This window comes from Hydra vulgaris, chromosome 10, assembly GCF_038396675.1.
Source record: "Hydra vulgaris chromosome 10, alternate assembly HydraT2T_AEP".
Taxonomy (NCBI): Eukaryota; Metazoa; Cnidaria; class Hydrozoa; order Anthoathecata; family Hydridae; genus Hydra; species Hydra vulgaris.
Window position 1 is genome coordinate 36,182,814 of NC_088929.1, and position 27,023 is coordinate 36,209,836.

General features: G+C 27.7%; 1 protein-coding gene across 1 annotated transcript; it reads left to right on the top strand.

Annotated features, from left to right (window-relative positions):
* Window positions 1-17,358: 17,358 nt before the first annotated feature.
* On the top strand, window positions 17,359-26,004 carry LOC136086578 (equilibrative nucleobase transporter 1-like). The gene is made up of 4 exons (XM_065808815.1): window positions 17,359-17,470; window positions 17,560-17,635; window positions 25,590-25,713; window positions 25,810-26,004. The coding sequence occupies exons 1-4, from the start codon at window positions 17,434-17,436 to the stop codon at window positions 25,969-25,971; spliced, it is 399 nt and encodes a 132-aa protein (XP_065664887.1). The 5' UTR covers window positions 17,359-17,433; the 3' UTR covers window positions 25,972-26,004.
* The last annotated feature ends 1,019 nt before the right edge of the window (window positions 26,005-27,023 follow it).

Genomic DNA, 27,023 nt, shown 5'->3' on the forward strand with positions numbered 1-27,023 from the left:
ATTGGTAATTTTTAAATGATAAAAAGTTATGATTTGATATCATAAATGATATGATTTGATACCACAAATGATATAAATTTTTAAATGATAAAAGGATTTTTTTTTAGTTGAACAAAATATAGGTGATTTTATTCAACTAAAATGCTTTTATTCACCTTTTTTTTTTCAAGACAAGCATTTTAAATATTTATTTTTTTGCAACTTGTGAAATAAATTTTCAATAAAATTTTTTTGGGGTTTGCTCTAGCTGTTTTTGTTATAAACAACTTTGGTGTGTTAACCACTGTGTTTTATCATCGGGGAAAGTCCAAATCAGCGTAACTAAAATTGGCACTATAATTGAATATTAATAATTTTATAACCAAATATCTATTGTTAATATTACAAAGAATATGAATAATCTCTATGCTAAAATGAACCCATAATCTGTTGAAATAAAAAGTATAAAAAATATGTAGTGTAGGTATAATCAAATGATAGTTATGCGGATTTGCACTATTCTCGACGTTATGTTTCTTTGATACACACTGGTTTTGTCTTGTTTGATAGTACATAGTACATCGGTTTGATTCATTTTGCTTGTTCTGTCTAAGACCCATATTGGACTGGTTTGAATCTCAATTGACCTAAGTTATTGAAGCGTTTGTTACTGGTTTATTTAATAGTTTGTATAATTTTTGTCACTAGTTTGTTTAGTTCTCAATTTTTTACTAATTTACATATTTATTATTTATTATTTTATTTTACAGGGAATTTTGACAATGTTGTTGATATAAAATCCAATAAAGCAAAAGGCATATATAATCGTGGAGACACCGCTGTAAATGTTTGTTTACAATCCCGTTACAGCGGAACTTTGTTCGACGATTTCAAAAGTATGCAAGCTAAAAATTTTAATAAAGGAACAATGACTTTATACAGGTATCAAGTAACTTGTGCATGCGAAAAAGGTTGAAATGCGCTAAAGTTCTTCCACAACACAAACAGGGTTGGACTGGTTACATGGGAAGTATGGGCAATAGTTATTTCAATAATCGCAAAAATGTTTATATAAATAAATAGATTTTATATATAAATATGTATCTATATAATTTTTGTAAAAAAACATTTTTTTAAACTCTCAGGGTTTATGATGGTTTTATAATTGGAAATTTTAAAAACACAATTTTTAATGTAAACAATTTTGAAAAATGTATGTATATACACACGATATATTTATGTAGAGAATTTTTTCCTCGTGTATTATTATTATTATTATTTTATTTTATTTATTTTTTATTTTAGGTTGGTGTAATAGAGTATGTAATAATTGTTTATGTTAATTATTTATGTAATAAATTTTTTGGAGGAATTATTCGTTATCATAATATATATTATAAGATATTTTGGTTTAACAAACCAAAATATCTTATAGTACTGAAACATTTTTTCATCAATAAATGTTATTTTGATTTTTTTTTTAATATGTATTTGCCGTATATTAAAATTTACAATGAAATAAATCGTGTTAATAAATAAGAGAGCTGGAGCAAGCAGAAGACATAAACTGTCTTATCATCGAGCCCCATTTACATTGAAAAAAAATCGTCAGCTTATATATAAAAAAAGAAAAGTAGCAAAGTACATAATAAGCATTTTACACGTTAGTTACAATATAAATATAAGTGTTGAAATATAATGCAATATATCGAAAATTAACAAAAGTTAAATATAAATAAAACAGCAACAAAAGAGAAGTAGTGTCTATAACTATTTTTTAGATAATTTATATTATTTATTTTAAAAGAGATATTTTAAATCAAGGTCATTTTGCAGTAAGAGACTCTTAGATTCTTTCCTGAATTGCTCCAAAGCACAGTGGGCCAGAATGCACTTTTACTGGACAAAATTCATAACTAAATTAATATTAGAGCTATGTTCACTAAAATTAGTATGAGTACTAATATGATGTCTGCGCTTTTTATGAAGGTAATATTTTTTTATTTCGTTGCTATGGATACCTTTATTTTGCTTAGCAACAACCTACTTTTGTTATCTGCAGATATTTTATAAGTGCTATATTCACTAAATTTGGCATGAGTACCAATATCTTTTTTTTTTTTGTTGTTGTTGTTGTTGTTGTTGTTGTTATTTAGATGCCCCAAGAAGATCTAACGGTCTTGTCACAGAGCACCGCGGAAGTGCATTTAACCAGGAAGTTCACGCCTCCTTCCATACCGTGACGCGAAAATATGTTCAAAGCTCGTTTCGAACCTGTATATGAGATCACACTTCTTACAAAAGTGATAATTTTTTAAATTTAGTTGTTATGGATACTTATATTGCTTAGTTACCGGATACTTTCCTTAGTTACAAAGTGGTAAATTGATATTTGAATATCTTATCGGATTTTTGACCCACCTATATTGAATAAAAATTGAGTATTTAGGTAAATAATGTTTTAGGAATAATAAAAGCAAAAAATAGTGCAAGAAAACGTTATCAATTTTAAATTACATCAAAAAATTATAAAACAATAATATCGTTTGAAGATTGTTTAAGTAATTGTAAAACATCTGAAGGAAATGCTTTATGATTTGTTTGGTGTGATGTTGATTTACGCAATGATGAAATAACAGGATCACTGGAAACTAGCAGTCTATTGATAAGATCAGTATTTGTTGCTTTTCTGGATGTTTTTCGGCTGAAATTTTCGCGATAAGATTTAAAGTCTTTATTTCTAGCCTCTTGAGCTTCCTCTGACATAAGTCCGATGGGTAATGTAAGGCTTTTAATTATGTCATGTCCATGTATCAATACTTTGTGAACTGATTGAGCCATGTAATACCATGGATAAAGGGACACATATAGTCTAAAAGTGTCAAAACAATAATCCTTGAACTTTAAGCAGTCTATTTCCTATCCTGAAGAGAGCGTTACCAAGATAATGTAAAATCTGAATATAAGGTTTTGGTCAATACCCAGAATTTCAGCTGTTTGTTCATATGCTGCAAAAGCACGCCTTGAGGTATTGCCATCATTACTTGTTCCAGAACCACCACTTTTAGGGAAATCAACAACAAGTCCCATTTTGTTCATAAAATCAGTCTGAATCTTTTGTTTAGCTACAGATGCCTTTTCTTTGTGTTCTTTAGATCTTGCTTGCCACTTTCTTGTTTCTTTTTTATATGCAATGTGCAATAACATCTCAAAAAATTGAATCCATGCATGGAGACTGGAAAGACCATATTTGAACTCTCTGTTAGTATAATCTATATTAAGGGTATCAAGACTATTCATATTTTTTGGAGAGACACCACACACTGAACAGCAATGGTATGAGTTATTTTTTTCAGATAATATTGTTTGAACCTTCCCATCAATCATTGTAAGTTCAATAATACAATTCACTTCAATAGAAGATCCGCAAACCTCTAATAAAATCATACCTAAGCTTTCTATCTCACTTTTAATGTACTGATCTTCTTCAATCACAGATTCCTTGGATTCCATTTTGTATGCAAATCTTATGGGTCTACAAAAGGTTGTGGAGGACGACTTTTAATTTCTCCAAATAGGCATCTTTTCGTTGCTGTTGTTAAATCCAGTCAAATCCAATGGGACAAGACAAGTAATAAATAATGATTCTTCACGCTTTAAATCTCTGTTAATGTCGGGTTCTGATAAAACTTGTTTAAAAATGCTTTGGCCAGTAGCACCATCAAAACCAGCCTTACACGTTAGTGTCATTGTTTTTGTTGCTTTGTCGTTCAATATCAAGTGCCTTAGCACAGGTTCCTGAACTGCACAGATTCTTTGCAAAGTATGAGTCATTAAATCTTTTAAAGGAACTGAAGCTGAATAGTCCTCCACTGTTATGTTTGCAGGATAACATTTCAATTTTGCATCTCTGACATCATTGTAAGCGGGGTAGATGTTATATTCTTTCTCCAAGGCTCCGCTTCTAATCAATTGATAGGAAGCTTTTGTCAGACTTGCATCAATTATTAAAGCCAGCGCTTCGTCTGCTGAATATTTAGTTGCTTTATCTGTATTTGATATATTTATTTATTGACAGATTCATCTCTAAATTTTTTATTAGCAGCAAAAAATAATTCATTGGATGAATGAGATTCAATTAAACAAGATACACGCCGTTTTTTAGTTTTATTAGAACTATTATCAAATGCAACTGGTTTTCGACCACGTCTACTTGCAGTTGGTTCATTGTCTTTTTTTCTGACAATTAAGTATTCATTAAGCCAGTTCACAAACTTCTTTTCAAAATTTTTCATAGTATAGTTTGCAGATTTCCACTTTTTTTTATACAAGTAAACAAATCGTTGAACAGCATGTCTAAAATCAACGTCTTTAAAATCAGCAAATTTTGGCTGAATAAATTTTAATATATCTTCAGTAATATTTTGTTTTGAAATACTAAGATTGTTTTTTTGGAGAAAATTATGAATGTCTAAGTTTAACAAAACCATATCTAAATAATTATTGTAACAAGTATTTTGTATTTAAAAGTAAAATGTTATAATATATATGCCGCCTGGACTACTAATACTTGTTAGTAATTAAGTTACTACAAGTGTTAGTAATTAAAATTAAAAGTAATTAAATTACTGTCAGTGTTAGTAATTAAATTACTAACAACTACCGAAAATATGTTGTTGCTATGTTATGCGAAGTAAGGTATCCATTTTAACCAAAAAAAGTTAACCTCATAAGAATTCTGAATCTCATTTTAATACATACCCCAATATTGTGTATTTAGCGCAAGTAAAATACTGTTAAAACAACGTTAATGTAAAAATGAGTTGTTGCTATGCAAAATTTAGTACCATAGCAACCAAGTTAAAACATACATAAAATCTGAACGGGGATTTAAGGGGACGAGCAATCAATTAAAACTCGATTGAAGCATCATATAGCTCAAATAAATATAAGACAACACATGGCAAATTGTGGTAATTATTAGTTATTGTGCGGCAAAAAATAAGTTTCTTATGAAATTTTTTTTTTTAATCTGTGATTTTCAAAGTATAACTGAGATAACATGCTATGACAAATTTATTTCACACATTGGTTTTTCTTATCTCTAAATACTCTAGAATAACATGTACTAATTTTTTGTTTCAAAAACGTAGATGTAATTGAAATATAACACAACGTTGATGTCACCGTTAATTACTTATTTATAATTTTTTTATTTTTTTATTTTATCTCAATATTCAAATGCTCAGAGTCCTGGTAACTAAGGGATTTAATATAAATAAATTACCAATAGATTTCTCCTAATATATGTAGATACTAAAATTAATTAGGTTTTCAAGATTAGACAACTAAAATTTTTCCCATTTTGTCCACCTACTGGCCCACTGTGCAATCCCATAAATTTTGTATGATTTTTATAACTTTTATGCAGAGTGGCTCATGAGTGGCGAAGAGGTAATATTTATATAAAATCTTATTTTAATTTTTAGTTTTTCTTCATAGAAGTCTTCGCACTGTATGAAGTTACGTTTTTTATAATTTTTGACCAAATTTAGAGCAATTTTCAAGCATTGGCGCAAAAATTGCTCTAAACTTTCTTAACGTATTTTTCCGAAAAAAACACTGTGCTTATTAATTTAGTTAAGATGTTGTACCCATCTTTCACTGATAATGATAAATAAATTAACACTTTGGCTATTGTAAAATGATTTTTTGTTATACGTTAAGCTTTTTTCCAGTCATATGACAAACTTTCTGTTTTACCTAATTTTAGTATCAAATGATGTTTTTTTAAATACTGCTATTGGAGCCTTGGATTAAACAAGCCCAAATCCAAAATGGTTTTTTTAAAAGGTTAGGTAAAGGATATTCAATCTTTTGTTATAAACTAAACTAGATCAAAGCGTATTAATGTGATTTAAAAGTATATATACACATTTTTCTGTGGTTATTTTAGGTGTTCCAAGAAGACCTAGTGGTTGCATTACAAAGCATTGCAGAGGTGCATTCAACTTGGAAGTTTACGTTTGCTTAATGTCTAAAAAAGGCCTGGAAGGCACCAAACAACAGATTACTGTAGGATCCAGCATTTTTTGGTATTTGAGATAGCTAACAGACATGGCGCAAACTTCAAAAATTTGCATGTTTATAGTTATGTCAAATAATAATGTTTTGCAAAATATTTCAATGATTGGAGGCTGGGAACAAAAAATGCCCAAAAAGTTCATCACCCCTGGCCCAAATGCGAGAGCAAAAAGTTGGAAAAATTATTTTTTTGTTATTTCTAACTATGTTTTTACATACAAAATTTTAAACCTTTACAATTTGAGAGGGTTACAAATTTTATATGATCATAATTTTTGAACGCTTATAGATTGTTAAACAAAACTTAAAAATTATTAATGAATACAAATTTAGTTAAGAATAGCAAAAAAATTATTTCATTAACTTGTTGCTCTCACGTTTGTGGCAAAAAAGATGAAATTTTAGGGCTTTTTTGTTCCAAGCCTCCAATTAATGCAACTTTTTCAAAAGCATCATTATTTGACATAAATATTACCATAAAAATGTTTGGATCTCAAGCACAAAAAATGCTGGATCCTTTACTGCCACAGATCTCTAGTTTCTCAAGCGAATTTGCTTTAGAATTCAGCCTTTAAACGCTGCAAATGTACAATAAATATTTATATACATATAAATTTTCAGCTTAAAACAAATTTCTCAACAAAATCATGTAAAAAAAAAAAAATAAACTTTTAAAGTTTAAAGTTTGCAGTTAGGTATCGGATCAAAATTCAAGTTATTAGAACCATTTATTAACGAGATAGCAAGAAAGCAGTCGCTGTAGCTAGCTGAGACTTCTGCAACCTCATCACACGCTCTTTATTATCTTGAATAAATTTATTGTAAGCATAGAATAATATTCTATTTTGGAATTTATTTTAAAAAAAAGAAATATATTTCTTGTTTTGAGAATTAAATTTCTTAAACAATGGTTTCACATCTGCAGCAGACTTAATGTGTATCTGCCAATAGACTTGTTGGTCATAAAAGTTAAAATTAAAAATAATACAATGTAGATTAAAACAAGGTTTAAAATGACATTACAAAAAACTTATTACATTTAATTTGAAAAGATGAAATCAAAGTGCTATTTCTATTAATTTCATTATTATTACATTTCTACTGATTGTAAGAAAAGTCTGCCATTGGACATAAAAATTGGTTAAAAGCTATTTTCTTTGTATTTTACAAATTTTAAAAATATCAAAACTTATCGTATTGCAGGTTAAAAACCTCGATGCCCTGGAGAGAGAAATGTAGTCAGACATTCTATTGATCTCTTTGAGTATTTTATTACTCAGAACAAAAACCTGCCTTATTTTAGATAAATGCAATTTGAAATTCATGAAATTCAAGGCGTTTGAGAGAGCTCCATATTTGTTAACTTTCACCAAACGATCTAATTTTTTCCACAAGTTCACAATAATCTCTACACTTCAACAAAGTTCAAATGTGAATAATTTGTATTAGTATGTATGTACGTATGTATGCATACAAAAGTATGCGCGAAAACATATAATTGATGAGATATTTCAAAATATTATAAAATGGAATGTAGAAAATTAAGTCCACCATTTTTGCAATACGCTTTATATTGATAAATATTTTATATTTCAATAAAAGTTAATTCAAATGCAATTCAAATTCACATAAAGGTTTAAGACTAATACATATTACAAATTTGGAACCTTTATACTTTACTTTAAAATACTTTTTTGCGAAAAGGTATTTTAAAGTGAAGTAGTTTTATCTTTACCTTACTATTGTGTAACCTTTTATGATATAAATAACTTGACAGTTTTATTTACGGCTATGGCTATTATGAAGCTCTCCGACATGATGGCAAGTTTAACAAGAATAATGGTCGTCGAGGAAACTTAGCTAATCTTGTACAAACTTCTTTTTAAATAGCCGGATCTTGAAGTAGGTAAACTGCATGAGATTAAACGCATCTAACAAATTTCTAATTGCTGTGGATTGGGCCTTAATGCTATCGTGTTTAAAAACCACGTTTTCTTGAATTTCGTAACAAATTTGTGCGTTTTTAAAATACCACGAGTTAACAAAAATAATCGTAATAAGTATGCGCACAATCGGTATTGAGAAAAAACCTTCAATTATTTGTAATGACGTTATAATATAGTTAATAATTTGTAAATTTCTATTTGTGGCGATTGTTTTAAAATGGCCTTAAAAAATCAAAAAAAGTAAAAAGTGTTAAACTTTAAAAGAGTGGCGCGAGTATAAATAGTGATCCAAAAAAAAGCTTTAAAGATTTCATTAAGAAAACAATACCTTGGGAATATTTTATGACACTCCAAGTATTAAAACTTGTTTATAAAGGTCAAATATGATGGGCTAATATATTCAATGTTTTGATATTGAATAAAAGACGAAAGATTTTTATGTAAAATACAGAAATAGCAGAGTAGCAGAGTTATTAATAAAAAATATCAAAAAAAAAAACAACCTAAAAGCTATTGGTTATTCCAAATGCAAAATAAATTAACTCAAGCATGAACTGTTCTGTAATGTTTGCACTATTTTCATTTTGGTATCACGCTTCTATGCCAGGTCGTGGTGGTATCACCCGGCACGGGCCGCACCCTTTAGTGACGCTACTCCCTCTCTCTCTCTCTCTCTCTCTCTCTCTCTCTCTCTCTCTCTCTCTCTCTCTCTCTCTCTATATATATATATATATATATATATATACATATTTATATGTATACATATATGCATATATATATGTATATATAAATGTGTGTATATATGTATATATATATATATATATATATATATATATATATATATATATATATATATATATATATATATATATAGCTATATATATATATATATATATATGCATATATATATATATATATATATATATATATATATATATATATATATATATATATATATATATATATATATATATATATATATATATATATAAATGTATGTATGTATGTATGTATATATGTATGTGTATGTGTATGTATGTATGTATGTCTATATGTATGCATTTATGTATGCATGTATGTATGTATGTATGTAGGTAAAAACAATGCTTAAAGTTCGTTTAAAAAATATTTTGTTTTTTAGGTTGTCTACGAGGCAGGATTTACTTTGAAAAGCAATGTCATTGCTTATACTGCCGTCAGTTTTATATTGACATTTATTGGATCACTTCTGTTGGTTCCTGGTAAAGAAAAGGTTGTAGTAATGTGTGTTTGTATAGATTATTTCTTTTTTATTCTTTTGTTTTTCTCTACTCTATATACGTTTTTACTTCACATTCCTGGAGTTTTATACCAGAATATATTTTATCTTTTGAACTAAATAAAGTAAACATAAAAATATCGCAGAAGTTACATAATACTTCCAAAATAACAACTGTATGACCACTGCTGTTATTGCTAACGAAAAAAGTAATTTTGTTATTATTTTATAATTATACTAATTTAAAAATTTCAAAAATTTCAAACATTTATATTTAAACATCGTTATATATATTTGCTTTTACATCTAAATGTTATACTATGCATATAAAAAATATCACAAACATTTAATTGAAAGCCGCAATAGAAATGCAGTTAATAAAAAAAATTTCATTCCTTTCCTAAAATAAAAAATCTTAAACCTATGTTTACTATTTTTATTATTTTCAATGCAATAAAAAATAATTTTCTCAGCAAAAAAAAACTAAAACGAAACTAAAAGAAACATAGCTTTAAATATTATGTTTTATTCAAAAACTAAGATACATTTTTAAAGTATTTTTGCAAATATTTTACTCATAAATGTTGAAAAACGACTAAAACGTTCTCTTGCTTTATTAAAACGATTTGTGATTGCTTTAGATTTATGCCCAGACAAAGGTTAACAAAAACACTGAGAAACCAAAATTGCACAATCAATAGATTTTATCAGACTAAATAAAAATCATAGTATTTCACCCAATTTTATGTTATTTAAGTACATTTATTTTGCAACTACTTTATTATCATTTGAAATAAAAGAGCTGTATTTGTTCAGTTAAGAGATTATTTTATTTTATTTATTTTTGATTCAATTGAATTATACATATAAAACCTTTTTTATTTGTTTAAGGTGCCCCAAGATGCAGCGACAGATCCAGGATTTTTCGGTAGGTGGCGTAGGAGGGGGAATATGGGATTGATACCTAGAGTGGTCAGCGTAATTTTTCGAAAAACTAAAAATAAGAAAATATTGGCGAGATTTGAGCATCAGAAATAACATTTTGCATTTGCTACGCAAATAAAAAATAAAGTTTAATTAATAAATCAATTTTAAATAGTATAAAATCTACAATCCTATATCAAAGAGTCTCTTTTTGCCAGTTTCAAATCTATCAATTGCATCATCAAATTTTAAAGGCAGGATATTATTAATATATAGTAATCCCAAGCTAGTTAAACGCTTATCACTAGTTATGTTACGCAGAGGACTTTTCAAAATATTCATGGCGCTGAAGCTTCATTCAGCTGTGCATTTTGTGGTTGGAATGGTAGAGAAAATCTAAAAAAGTTTCTTGATGGTTGCCAATCTAAAAAAGAAAATTGATAAATAACAGAAATTAAAACTAATATATAGTATTTTAGTTTTGTTTACAAGTTATACCTTTCAGGAAATATATCGAAAGCTTTTGATAACATAAAAGATGGCTTTGCATATGTGAGCGCAGTTATTTTCACCTTAAACATTCATTATAAATAGTTTTCTTATCTTGAGGTCCTATTAAAGAAGTAAACATTCCTACAGTTATAACCACATCAGTCAAACTATGTTGTGGTATCACTGATAGTAGCATAGCAAACATTTTTATAGCTAGATGCTGTTGGTTTAAAAATAGTCAACTAATAGATTGATTCCCTGATTCTAGGTACGGAGACCAAATTGTTTTTTTGTAATATTGACATGCATTTTATTCAGGGACGTTATTTTATACAATTGCTTATATAAGACACGAGAAGTGACTAAAGTAATGTTTAAAGCATTTATTGAATAATTAGAAGTGTTGAATCGGCCAAAAATAGCATTCTCCCATGCTTCATTTTTAACGCCACGCTAAAGGGAATTTTTACATAGTTTATGGCATTTAATGCACATCTAGATTGTTATTGACTGTTTGCAATAATATAGACAAAGCTACTATTAATGTCATTACTTTTTTTTATTAACAGAATTGTTAATAAATATTGGGCGCTTCTTCACGGTACTAAACATGTATCTAATCTCGTGTACAGAACAAGTAGAATTTAAAAATAAATTCAGGACGTGGCTGCCACAACGCACAAAAACTGCAGATAGACCCAGCTATCCTATGTGCTCCTAATCGCCATTATACCAGCCAGACATACCTGATGCACCATCGGGTCTTTAACTTTCTTAGATTAAGATCAAGATATGGTCTTAAAGAGTTTGAACAATTAGTTCACTTTGCGCTTTACCGCTAAAATCATTAGTTTTATATTAGTCTAAAAATTCTTCTTGGATCATTAAAAAACCATTTAGCATGTAGACAAATTAAATGCGCGCTCGTAACTGCTCGTCTAGAGAAGTATCATTTGTTTTATCTGCAACCACTGAAAAATACCTAGGAGTTTTAGGCTCCTTAAATATTTTTCTGGTATAATATGATCACAAATTTTATGCAATACCAAAATCTACCACAGTTTTAAGCACAACAGTTTGAACCATTGGAACCAATCAGTCTCGTGATTCTTTGATTTCCGCTTTGTACTGTATATTTAGCATAAATTTTATGATTGTATCTGAATTTATAGATAGTAAAAACAAGTACCAAATACAAAGCATTTTTTTGTGATATTGATTATTTAAATGGTTTGTTATTTTTTATTACTTCCTGCAAAGTGACTGTATTTTCTAGGTGGTCTGTTAACTTATTGTGTCAGTTTTGTAGTCTTACAATGATTATTTTCACTCACTTCAGCGGCAAATAAAACACAAGACTATTCAAACGAAGAGAAAATTTAAATTTGGAATAATTTACACCCATCTGGTAACATCGCTTAAATTAATGTACCAGTAAGAGATTTCGAATAGACGTTGGTTTTTCGGTCAAAAAATCCATAAATTAACTTCTTGCTTTTTTTACCTGTCTTGGTAATCCTAATCTTAAACTATATATATATATATATATATATATATATATATATATATATATATATATATATATATATATATATATATATATATATATATATATATATATATATATATATATATATATATATATATATATTTATATATATATATAATTATATATAAGTATAATTAAAAACGATAAAGAAAAAACTTTTATTATGGAACTTTAAGTTCTCATGCCTAACAGCAATCATCAACATAAAATATAATTTTATGTTGATGATTGCCATAAAATATAATTTTCTCAATAAATTAAAAAAACACTATTTGGATAGCTACTAGAATAATAACATCAATAAAAGCAATATATCACTGTTAATAGTCTTATTAAAAATACTCTCTCTTGTATATTTTATTTATTTATCTTAATATGATTATTTTTATAATATGATTATTTTTATTAATACCATTATTTTTATTGTTATTAATACCATTTTTATTATTATAGTTATTATTAATGTTATTATTATTGTTAACGTTACGATTTTTAGAGTTGTTATTATTTTATTCTTATGTTATCATTCATTATTATTAGGTGTTTACGCATCATTAGTAACTATACTATTTGTAAACATCCTTGAATTGTAAAATCATGTAATTCAGAATATATTGATTGATTGATTGATCAACCATATATTACAAAATTAAAAATTAAACGTTAAGTTACAATTAGAATTACGGTGGCGTGAGTTCTAATGACTCCATGGAAACAAAATTTTAACGTAATTGTAAATTTAGTATAACGTGACGAAAACGTGACGTAAACCAACCAGGATCAATCTTCGGTATCAAAAGAGGAGATAAGGAGCTTATTTTTGTGCCTGCACTTTGAGATTATTTCGCTTCTTGTATTTAGTAGGTTTTCTCTTTTATACATCAAAATTTGGAACTTTTTGTTCAAACAAAGGTTACAAACTCTTGATGTTGGGTTGTATGGTTTGCATTTTTTAACAATCCTCCATCTGACAAAAGGTGTAAAGTTATTTTCTTTTAATTTCCATACAATTTTTGATAGTTCTGTATCATTTTTGTACCTAACTGCATTAAAAGATTTTAAGTGGTTTGCATACCGAACTTTAAAAGGTGTTTCGCTAATTCCAAAATACACTTTTTCTTTATATTCCGGATTATTTGAATAGATGGTGGCCTGATAAACAATGTTGTTGGAAAGGCAATGGTTGTTCATGGTGCATTTGGTTTTTTCAATGCAGTTGCATTTCATTTCATTAGTGTTTGCCTCCTTATGTAAAATGCTTTTGTTGTGAAAGTTAATAATGGATTTTATGTTTGGCATGCAGGAATAACATATTTTGATTGTGTTTCTATAAAATATTTTACGAAGTCTGTGGTTAACTGGAAAGTGGAGGTCGATGAGGTTCAAAAAACATTTACCTATTTTTGTAACAACATTTGCACTAAAAGGAGGATTATACCAAACTATCTTGCGTTTATGGTTGCCGTTTGTTGATTTTATACTTGGATGCTATGCAAGTTCGCAATTGTAACCCGATTTTTTTAAGGCTTCTTGATAATGAGGAATACTTTCTTTAAAAATCGATTCACTCGACGATGCTGCTGGTAATCTTTATTCAATAGTCTTAGGAATACTTTTAATTACACTCGGTGGATGGTTAGAATTAATATGTATATAATTAACTATATTATCTAATTTGCGATATGACTGAAAAGAACCATCGTTAAGGTTTAGCGTTAAATCGAGATAGTTAACTATTTTCAAATTACATTTAATAGAGATAAGAAGATTGTTATTTTTAGAAATTTTTACAAAATGTTTCTTTATCCTCTCCATTTCCTGACCACTTTTATTCCTAAACATAGCTAATCCATCATCTCGATATATGCCGAAATCGCTTTTATCATAAAACAGCGAGATTTGATGCAAAATAAAAATCCCAAGTAATTTGCAAATCTCCGCGCGGTCAAAGGCCCCCATAGTGACGTCGAATAATTCTCTCATTTTCTTAATCCAGGCAGTTCCATTGCTAAATAATAATGATTTTCTTGCATGGTGTATAAAACTCTTTTGTTCGCTATTTATTGGTAGATGTTGCTCTGCAAAAGTTATTGCATTTTTTAGTAGGTTCATTAATCGACGGATAAAAATCATTAATATCAAAGACTAAGAACTTACAGAATTGCTTTTCTTTTATGGTTTGAAACCAATGATAACATTTTGAGTGTTTTGCCATTGGTTCAAAAATAGCTTCTTTCTCAGCTCGGATTTAATGTTGGATACAATAGATTTTGAAATTCTTCCTAACTCATTTTTAGCAGGATTAATTAGTCTAACAGTTTGTTTATCTAGGAAGTTCTCTTTATGGTCTTTTAGAGTTATGAAGCAATCTGCAGTACCGTTAATTTCGATTTTATTGTATACATCATGGTTGATTAAGATTTTTTTACCTTGTTTATTTACTTGATCTTTGAGTTTAAGGGCCGCCTTTTTATACGTGGAAGTAATTGCATTATAAAGGAGATGGTTGTATTGATCTTTGGATAGTTTGTACATGTTTGATGTTTTGTCGGCTAGAGTTAAAGTTTTTTTCGAGGTTTGTATAGATTTTATATCGTTTGCTATTTTTTCTTAAAAAACATTGTTGATTTTCCGAAATTTGATGGTTTTAACAAGATTAATTAAATTATTTTCAAAAGCACACATTTCCTTAATTTGCGGAGGACATTTATAAGAGTTAATACCGTAGTTTACGTAATCGAGAGAATCTTTTTCATTCGATTGTTTTTTAATGAAAAAAATTGCTTTCCACCTCATTTTTTTAACAAGCATTTTGGTCTTTGCCAGTAATTGCAAAATATATTCTCTCTCTAATGGTATTGAGATATTTTTAATTGAGTATTGCAAGTTTAATTTCTCCATCTTGTGGACGAATTCGAGTCGAGTGCTCGACTGGTCGATCGTTTATATCGTTGGATTTAGTGTTGTATTAAAATAATACAAAACTCTTGTTCGTTTAAAAGTGCTCAATATTTAGGAAATTTTTTTTGGTTATATATAAATTTCTAAGCAGAGCGATTTATAATTATAATTAAAAACGATAAAGAAAAAACTTTTATTATGCAACTTTAAGTTTCATGCCTAACGGCAATCATCAGCCATATATTACAAAATTAAAAATTAAACGTTAAATTACAATTAGAATTACGGTGGCGTGAGTTCTATATATTTATGGAGATCTAAAAATGACTCTAAAAAATTTTGTCTCTGCTCAAATCACCAAAAACCTAAAACCTAGAAATATATATATATATATATATATATATATATATATATATATATATATATATATATATATATATATATATATATATATATATATATATATATATATATATATATATATATATATATATATATATATATATATATATATATATATATATATATATATATATATATATATATGTATATATATATATATTTAAATGAAAACTAATCGAAGTAAAACAGTTTGAAGTCATGAAAAACTCCGGCTAAAACTTTGTTAAATTTATTAAAAGTTTATGTTCCTGCTGAAGATTTTTTCGTTCCTTGAGTAACTTATTTTTATCGGTGTTTATTACTTAAAATTTAACTTTTTAAGACAAAGTAGTAGGTCATACCCGATACAGTCTATTCATGTTAAATAACTTTATTTGATTTTTTTTGATTTTTTTTTTTTTGATTTATTTGATTTTATTTGCAATTTTACTCGAAGGTATAATTTTTGAAAAAAAAAAACTAAGTATAAACAAGCATAACGACCTGGGACCATTGCCTTAATATACGGGCAATGACTTATTGTAGATTATTTGAATTTTAATTAAAACTAAGTTTTTATTTGTCGATATTTCTTAAGTTTTATTTTTAGTATTGTAATGATAAACTATGTGAAGTTTTCCAGGGTCCCCCAAAACAAGCAGATGAAAAACTTTGCATGATATACTTTAGAACCTTAAATAAAAATTATTTTAAGGTAGATAATATTTGAAGTCTGTTGATGAGTATAAATATGCTTCAAAACAACAATAATACAAAATATTGCAAACTATTACCTCTACATTCGAGGTTTTATGGTTTGTTTGATCCCAGATTCCAAGTATTATAACTTTTTGAAAAGCATTTTACTTGATATAATTATAAACATACCTATCTGTAACATTTTCTAGATGTGTAAAAGTTTTTTCTCATAAAAAAAAACTTTTCTATGAGATAAAACTTTTTCTTTCTTTGCCTAGGAATAACGAAAAGTTTTCGTTATTCCTAGGCTACCTAAGACACCAAAAGTATATATTTAAATTTTGCGTCTTTTACAACGAATTTTCCTTTTTAAAAGACGCAAAAATTAAAGTCCTTTTAAAAACTTTGTACCCTTCATTTTAACAATATTTAAACTTCATCTTTTTAACAAAATAAAAAAAGGGAAGTTTTCCCCTTTTTTTTTGGTTATATTAACACATTGCATTTTAGAAACAAACAAGTCAAAAACGAAAGAGGAAACCAAGGTGGCCATTTTTCAATATACCAATAGTGTTAACATTAAAATAAAAAAATAAAAAAGAATGTTTAAAATATATGATTGTTACTATAATAAAAATAATTACTATTGTAAAAATAATTACTATTATAAAAATAATTACTATTATAAAAATAAACTGTATATTTTTGTTATCGCATCAGCAGGTTCCATTTTCAAATCAACATTTTCTCTGATGTATTGTTTACAACTGTTGGTTTTGACAATTATACAATTAAAACTTTGGTATTATGTTGGTTCAATGTATGACAATATTTCAATGTTAACCTTAAGCAACCAAAAACAAGGTTCATTAATTATTAATGTAAATAAAAATAATATAAAATCTAGATTTAGTAATTTTAAATTTTGTTTAACATTTACAAACACACGCATACAAGCCGACCTTTTCTCTTTCTTCCACTTACACAGAAAAAATGTATATTATAGTTAAGTATAATTTAGTGTGTAAATACACTAATTTGTTTGGTTATATTCAATTTGGTGGAATATTTGTAACACCAATAATTGGTCTTTTATTTCAACAAAGCGATAAAGCTGTTGACGAAAAGCTTCCATGTCTTCAATATTCAGATAAACACATACCTGAAATTCGATCAAGCATTAGACCGTTTGTTGTGACAATAGTGTTGACACTTGTTCTATGCGTACTTTCATTGTTTGCGGATTTAAGGTTGGAGGTAGTATTTTTTTTTTAATGTTTAGATTCCCTCTTATTCTACATTTTTATTAAACCATACTAAGCTTTTAAAAATTTCATTTCTTACAGATACCCTGCTATATGCTGTACACTGTATACTTCGAGGATTTTTATACGCAAACAATGCAGCTTTTATTGGAATTGCGTAAGTTTGATTTTCACTCACTTTGTTTGATTTGTTTGCATTTTTTTGACTAACTAGTAATAAATTGAATTTAAATTTCTGTGAGTAATGCTATTTATAATAACATAAAGATATTTAAAATTAAAGATAAAAAAAAAGTTTAGAAAAAAAGATTGTAAATGTTAAAAACAAAATTAATATTGATAAGATTGGTAGAAGTAAAAAAATTAAGCATTATTATTTGTTAAAGCCAATGTTATAAAATTGACATAGATAGTTGAGTATTAGAAAAACTATGTTTTTAGTAGAAATTAGTATAGTATAGACAGATGGTAGTGATAATTTTGTATGAATAGTTGTCTTGTTTTTATTTAGTTTCGTTATAAAAACAGAACACAAACATTAATTTTGGTTTTTAATAGTTCATTGATATGCTATCTTGTTTTTATCACGTGGTAGTCTACCAAGAAAGAAATATAAAGTTTTTTTACGTGTTTGATATCATTTATTCAAATAATCTGTAATGATTTAAATAACAAAGAAACTTTTTCAAAGAGATAATTTTGTTAAGTTGAAAATATTTTTAAAGGATTGGTCATAATTTGTCTCGATTTGGTGCGTATATATAAAACGAGAATAGGAATGGTGACGCAGTGGTTACAGTTCTGGCTCAGAACCAAAAGACTAATGGTTCAACGGCGACTCTTAATCAAAAGCAACATTGACATGAAAGAAAGCATGGATTTTCTGTTTAAATGCTCCTCTGACGTGCTCTGTAATACTGTAATTCATCTTAATAATAAAAAAAACAAAAACCCAAAAAAACAAATATAGCATGATAGATGAAACTCTTAATTCTTAGGTTGTTTGTTATAAAATATCCTAGGTACAAAAATAACCTAGGTTTTAAGAAGAGCGTGGCAAAACCATGATATTAGTATCGAGTATTTTCAGTATTGGCATTGTTTCGTGGCACCGGTATCAGTATTGGCATCAGTAACAAAAGACCCAATACTTTATATTTTCTATAATAATATAACAATGATATTAGAACTCAATTTAAATTTTTATACAATCTTTTTTTCAGTTAAAACTGTAAAAACGTTTTATGCACGTCTTTGTTTTAATATTTAGATGTTTATTAACTATGATTTTGAACGAAATGGTTGTTATAATGATAATGTTTAATAATAAAATTGTAAACTATAAACAATAACAACAATACTATGGAACAAATTTTTATCTTTGTTCTGTTCTTGGGTTTAAAGTGTATTTTCCTAAACATTAGATCTAGAACAGAAAAGAAATTACTGTTATTTCAGAAAAGCTTTGCTTCTGTACCAGAACAATGAGATTTAGAAAATCGCGTGTTTCCGAGAAAATTCTCAATTAGCTTTCAATTCCAAACTTCCTCCAATAATATTCCTGAACTGCTAGAGTTGCGTAGATGTTTCTATAATTCTCTTAAAACAGGACTTTCGATAACGTTCTTGAACGTTTCAAAAGCAGCTGTAAAAGTATAAAATCACAGGTTATTATTGCAGGCTGAAAAAAAATAAGTTCGTAGTTGAAGAAAAGTTATTTATTTGAAGGCATTAAGAGGTTGTTTCGGTACAGCTAATTTATTCTGTTACGTGTGCAAATAGTTCATAAAGACAGAAGTAAAAAAGCATTCCTTAAAAGCAAGTTATAAAATGTGCAAGGCCTACAAGGCATACTTTAGCATGCCGGTCGGGGACCAAGACATAACTTGTGCACCGCATTTCACATGCAAGTATTGCATAAAAACACTCAAAGGTTGCTTCTTGCTTAGATGTATTTTTTTTTTATTTTCATAAAATGTCAATACTATAAATATGGTTCATTTTTAGGAGTTAAAGTTTACAAAATTTTTTTTAGAAGTCGTGTACTATAGGCAAATACGTTCCATCTTAAAATCCTTCCTTAATTTAATGGTTACTTAATTTAATAGTTAATCATTTATATTTTGAAATTTCTTTTCCTCAAACTATTTTAATTCTTATGTATTATTTTGTGCTATATTACAAGTTAATACAGAGAAGTGAAGTGAGCCATGAAGTTTGCTATCCTACGAACTTTGCAAGAGCCGACAGACCACTTTAGCAACTCCTACTTCTGCATGGTAAACCCAAAAACTCGTTGCACCGGAAAAAATGCCCCTCAGATCGTTTATCCGGACATTTCTTCTTCCGTCGCGCCAATACCTTAACTGCTGATTCAGACTCCTCCTAGGCGGCGTCGGCCATATTGAGGAGTCAGCAACAAATCAGATAGCAAGGCAGATACTGGAGATATGGAATACGATTGCGCAGAAAAAGTTGAGGATAAAATACTCTACTTTAACAACAAGGAAGACGTCAAAAATTTAAATAGGGACCTCGGGCTAATGAAATCAAATGCTAAGCTTCTGATATCCAGGCTCAAATAGTGGAAATAGGTTGATGATAGCGTAAAAGTCACGGATCAGAGAAAGCGGCATCAATGACTCTCCAACTTCTTCAGTCGGCGTGATCGGCTGTCTTTCTGCAACAATTTTGCCGGTCTATTCCAGGCTATAGGTATTGCATGTAATCCTATTGAATAACGCCTACTTATAGACAGTTCATACCGGAGCCTGAAGGCTTTGTTGTACAAAATGGAAATAACTACCCGTCTCTCCCAATGGCCCGCTCTGTACATCTCATCGAGGACTCACTAGTGTTAAAATGTTGCTGAGTGCATTGAAAGTACGACGAATACAGATGAGAGGTCATCGGTGACTTTAAAACGGTATTATTCTATATGGTTAATGAAAGTGGTTTGACAAAATTTCCTTGTTTACTTTGCCTCGGGATAGCCGTGACAATAAGGCGCATTAACGCACAAAGGACTGGCCACAACAAACCACGTTTTCTGTTGGGAAGAGAAATGTGATGTGGAGCCGCTGACAGAATATCATACAGTGCTTATGCCACCGCTGCACATCAAGTTATAGTTAAGTAAACAATTTTTCACTACTCATCACAAAGAGTCACCAGCATTTTAATACCTCTAAAATCTTTTTCCAAAGCTGTCCGAGGCTAAGGTCAAGGCTGGTATATTAGACAGACCACAGATCAAGAAGATCATAGAGTGTAAGAATTTCGCAAACTTGTTAAACAGGACGGAGAGAGCGGCTTGAAGTAGTTTTGTTGCAGTTGATCAGGTCTTCCTAGGTAGTCACAAAGCTGAAAACTATGGGTAGTTAATGCAGACTCTCATACAGAATTACGCCAAAATGGGATGCTGAACGTCTCTAAAAGTCCATATCCTTAACTCGCAACTCGACAAAATCAAAGAAACCTTGGGCACTTACTTCAAAAAGAAAGGCGAGATCTTTCATCAAGATATTTTGGACTTTAAATGTCGTTAACAAGGAGAGTATAAAAAAAACATGACGGGGAACTATATTTAGGTGCTATTTCAAAAGTGTCATTCAAAGTACATTCATAAATCTAGAAAACCTAAATTTCTGAACCTTGTTATGTGGTTTCCGACTGTGTTTGTCTACTCCTTGTTCAATGTTGTTTTTTACTAATCATAATAACAAAAATAAAAAAATATTATTCTATTTTCAGAAAAACACGTTTTTTCTTTGTCCTGTTATCGTCTAAGCAAAGTTTGTGCTTGATTAAGTCATTTTTTAACATACTTTAAACAACATAAGCAGTTGAAATATAAAACTTAGAAACCAGGAACAAAAATTGCGTTACATAGTGTAATCATATCGTTTCAGCGCAAACAAAACTTTTAAATAAACGAATAATTAAAATAAATAATGAATTAAATTTAGTTTATATCAAAGAAGTGATCCTTGAAGACACAAACACTGTTTAACGGCTTAATAATACTACTGCTAATAATATTCTAGATAACGACATCTGGCGAAGCACTAAGAAAACTTTTTCTCTTTTGAGACAGTTTCTATTTGACCATTTATTTTAATAGGCTAATGTACACATTAAAAAGCAAATATATAATTTTTTACATATTTGTGGTACAAATGTTAAAGTTATAGCATTCATTGGTGGTATTATGAGTTATAATATTGGTAGAACTGTTCAGTTGTGCATACTATCAGAATCCTTCAACTTTATATATATATCTGTTTTGTTAAAATTTCAAATCTGTTGTTTATTGACTATTTATTTTTAGGGTAGTCCGGGGCAGATTGGCCATAGGTAGAGGCTGGCCAAGTCAAGTTTTTTTTTCTTTAGATTATATGCTTTAGCAAGCTTAAAACATTGGTGAAGGTTGGTAGTAATTCGAACCTCTTCCCAAAAAATAATTACACTTGTTAGATCATAGTTAGAAGTCGGGGCCGTTTGTGAAATCAATTTTAGATACATCAAAGTAAGTTTTTAACAGTTTGTTTGACGGTAATGCAATATTCGAGTTAAATTTAAAGCTTATAGTTGAAAAAAATTCTTTAGTGTAAAATGTTGAACAATACTGGTTAATAGTTTGTTAAAAAAAGCGTTTAAACTTTAAATATTTCGAAGGAAAAGGTTGGCCTAATGCTAATTGGACACGTTGGCCATATGTTAAAACCAATCCACAACACGCTTTTTTGTTAAACAGTTTGTTTTCATTTTCTATTATAATATTTTTTGTTTCGAAATGGTTTAAAAATAAAAAAATATATATTTAGGGTTAATAATAGAAATTAGAAAAAATACGAGTTTTAAACTTTAACTATACTTAGAGAGTTTCATACAAAGGTCCACCGCACTTCATATTTCAAATATTAACTGTTTTTTTATTAAAAGAGAACCAAAACATTCAATCATGAAGATAATGGTGAAAATTAAGTTTGCCATTGTTTCATACTCCTGAGTCAATTTACTCAAGTAGAAGAGCACCATAGCCCATTACACGTAACCAAATAAAATCCATTTAAAATGTATTAAAAAACCAAGTAAGAATATTTGATAATGCTATTTATGGGTTTGTCTAAGTTTTCGTCCTCATTTTTTAAAAAAAATAAAATAAAACCTGAGAAGTCAAAAGTTACATAAATGAATAGCTTTTAACACGCATAGGCCTGTTTATTTGGTAAATATATATATATATATATATATATATATATATATATATATATATATATATATATATATATATATATATATATACATATATATATATATATATATATATATATATATATATATATATATATATATATATATATATATATATATTATGTATATATTTTTTACCTGATGATTACTAAACGCATAAAACTTTTAGTCGTAAAAATTATGTAGTTATTTTTATTTATTCTCATCAAAAAATCAGTTACATATATATTATATATATATATATATATATATATATATATATATATATATATATATATATTATATATATATATATATATATATATATATATATATATATATATATATATATATATATATACATATATATATATATATATATATATATATATATATATACATATATATGTATATATATATATATATATATATATATATATATATATATATATATGTATATATATATATATATATATATATATATGTATATATATACATATACATATATATATATATATTTATATATATATATATATATATATATATATATATATATATATATATATATATATATATATATATATATATATATATAATATTTGAGTGACATCTTTAACAGTATGTGTAATAATCTTATAAGCATTAAAACATCATATACGGTATCATACTATTTATTTCTTTTTTCACGTAATATTTCGGCTCATATAGTGAGAGCCATTATCAAACTGATAAAACCGTTAAAAAAACCGTTTAAAAATTATAATAAACGTAACCAAATGATGTCATTGCAACGTCAGATATTCAACATTTTTAATTTTACAAAAAATGGTTTTCCAATGGTGAGTCATCACCAAATTGCCATTGCCACGATTTAAAACGTTTTCTTTAGGTTTTGAACATTGTACACGTTGTATTCCAATGGCCTCACGAATTTTTCTTGAGTAGTTGTTTGAAATAACAGAAAGCGTTTTAGGGTTCTCCCAGTTTATTTTACCATTACAATGTTGTGAATGTTCAACTATTCCAGATGTTTCCCAGTTGGCTTTTGTAACATTATTTTTATGCTCTTGAATTCGTGTGGAAATCTTTTTTCTTGTTTCACGAATATAACATGAACCACATGCGCATTTAAGTTGGTACACTCCTGTATGACTGTTCGGAGGCAGTTTAGACTTGTTTCGGCAGAGTATATTTATCAAGGGATTACCAAAACGGAAGACACCGTTTTCGTAAAGTCGGTGTTTTAACACCGACTTTACGAAACTCTCTTCTTAGAACAAGGCTTAATTTTGGGATCCATGGTAAAATAACAAAATTTTTGGTATCAATTTTTTGAGAACTAGATTTATTTGTGGAGTATTTATAATTTTAGCAATATCTGAATACTGACCAGAAGAAGTCTGGGTTCAATGCACTCAATGTCACCTTTGGGCTCACGAGTCATGCATAATCAGAATCAGTTTTTCATTTGCAATAATTGCTGCTAGCCGATTTGAAAAATAATTAGTTGAAAATATTTATATTATAAAACAATATACATTTTATTTCTTATTGTATTTTATTTGGTTATTAATAATATTATACTGAGTACTTAACTCATAAAACCAAAATCATGTATTTCACCGAATATCGCAGTTAGTATTTTTAAAGGTTTTTTAGCTCGAGCATACAAAATTTGTTCAGAACATAATATTCAAGATGAAATTAATTTTCTTATCAAGGTTTTTACTGAAAATGGACATTCATATAAACAGTATTCAGATATTGCTAAAAATTATAAATACTCCACAAATAAATCTAGTTCTCAAAAAATTGATACCAAAAATTTTGTTATTTTACCATGGATCCCAAAATTAAGCCTTGTTCTAAGAAGAGAGTTTCGTAAAGTCGGTGTTAAAACACCGACTTTACGAAAACGGTGTCTTCCGTTTTGGTAATCCCTTGATAAATATACTCTGCCGAAACAAGTCTAAACTGCCTCCGAACAGTCATCCAGGAGTGTACCAACTTAAATGCGCATGTGGTTCATGTTATATTCGTGAAACAAGAAAAAAGATTTCCACACGAATTCAAGAACATAAAAATAATGTTACAAAAGCCAACTGGGAAACATCTGGAATAGTTGAACATTCACAACATTGTAATGGTAAAATAAACTGGGAGAACCCTAAAACGCTTTCTGTTATTTCAAACAACTACTCAAGAAAAATTCGTGAGGCCATTGGAATACAACGTGTACAATGTTCAAAACCTAAAGAAAACGTTTTAAATCGTGGCAATGGCAATTTGGTGATGACTCACCATTGGAAAACCATTTTTTGTAAAATTAAAAATGTTGAATATCTGACGTTGCAATGACATCATTTGGTTACGTTTATTATAATTTTTAAACGGTTTTTTTAACGGTTTTATCAGTTTGATAATGGCTCTCACTATATGAGTCGAAATATTACGTGAAAAAAGAAATAAATAGTATGATACCGTATATGATGTTTTAATGCTTATAATATATATACATATATATATATATATATATATATAATATATATATATATATATATATATATATATATATATATATATATATATATATATATGTATATATATATACATATATATATATATATATATATATATATATATATATATATATATATATATAATATATACATATATATATATATATATATATATATATATATATATATATATATATATATATATATATATATGTATATATATATATATTTATATATATTTTTTTTTATGAAGTAACTTTGAAGTAGCTTAACTCAAATATAAAAAAATTATAAATCCATGTAATGATAATCTAAAACTATAAATTTTTATTTGTATAATTTTTTTTTCAAAATTAGATTTCCAGCATCACAATACGGAACGTTGTTTGGCATAAATATTTTTGTTTCAGACGCTCTTGGATTTTTCCTGTACGCCCTATTCAACCTCACAAAGCATGCATTTAATGGAAATTCGTTTTGGGTATTTTTTTATTTATTTTAGTTTTACCTAACACTTGAAGTAAATATTTGGTGTATTAACATTTTAAAATTATATATATATATTTTTTTTTTTTAGATAAACACAATTCTTTTAATATTGATCACTATCTGCTTAATTCATCCATTATATTTATTTTGGTACTGCAAACAAACTAAAGTTTCATTAGATAAAAAATACGATGATAAGAAGCCTTTAATAGAAAGTACTCCAGATCGATATAATGAGACTTGTATATAGCTAACTTGGTAGCCCACATGTTAGAATAAAATACATATCGGTTTTTTAGAGTAGAAATATATAAACAGAAATCTTTTGTTGTGTCATTTAAAAAACAAAATAAAAAGGCAATGTTCAATTAAACGTAAATTAAAAATAAATTCAATTTATAAAAAAAAAATTGCTTTACTGTATTACTTACCGACTTGGTTAATACTTTACTGTTTTACTTATGCAGAGTTTTGCTAGTCATATAAGGTTGAATATTTAAATAAAACTTAGACAAGTAATGCAAACAAAAGAGCTTGAAAACATTTGATTTCAAACAAATAGTTTACTTACACTCATGATTTACTTTTTACACTCATGATTTACACTCATGATTTAAATTTTTTTCAGTACATAATTATTTTAAGTAATCTAGCCGCTATAAACTTCTAGAAATCTTTTATTTGCGATAAGATTATATTTTATATATCAAACAGTACAAATTCTTTCTCGCAAACATTTAAATCTTACACAATATTGAGTGTCCGATAATTTGTTACTTTTACTTTTGTTTAGAGCAGTGTTTCCCAGTAAGTGTTCCCCAGTAAATCCTTGATAAACAACATGATAAAATTAATGTTTACAACTTTTAGCTGTAAACATTAGTGCCTATATTTCATCATAATTAATTAATGCTATTAGTTAAATATTACAGAGGAAATAATTCGTTAAAATAAAAAATTATAATAGCATAATGGATCATGGTTGCAAAAACGCTACTTTGTGACATTTATGACTAAACAATCTAGCCACACAGCACCGTGGAAGAGCATTTCGGAAGCTCACGCCTCTTTCCTTAACGATATCACAAAATACGCCCAGAGCTTCGCCACGGCTGCTGTATAATGTAGTAAATCAAGTAATTAGGATTTTTATTTGTAACGCGGATACTTTTATCAATTTGTAGTTCAAAATTCTTTTTTCAAAATCTAAGTAATGAAACCTCAATTTATTATATTGTAAATTGTATGATGTAAATGTTAAGATTCTGTTAGTTAGGAATAAAAAAGTTTTTAATGAAGTCA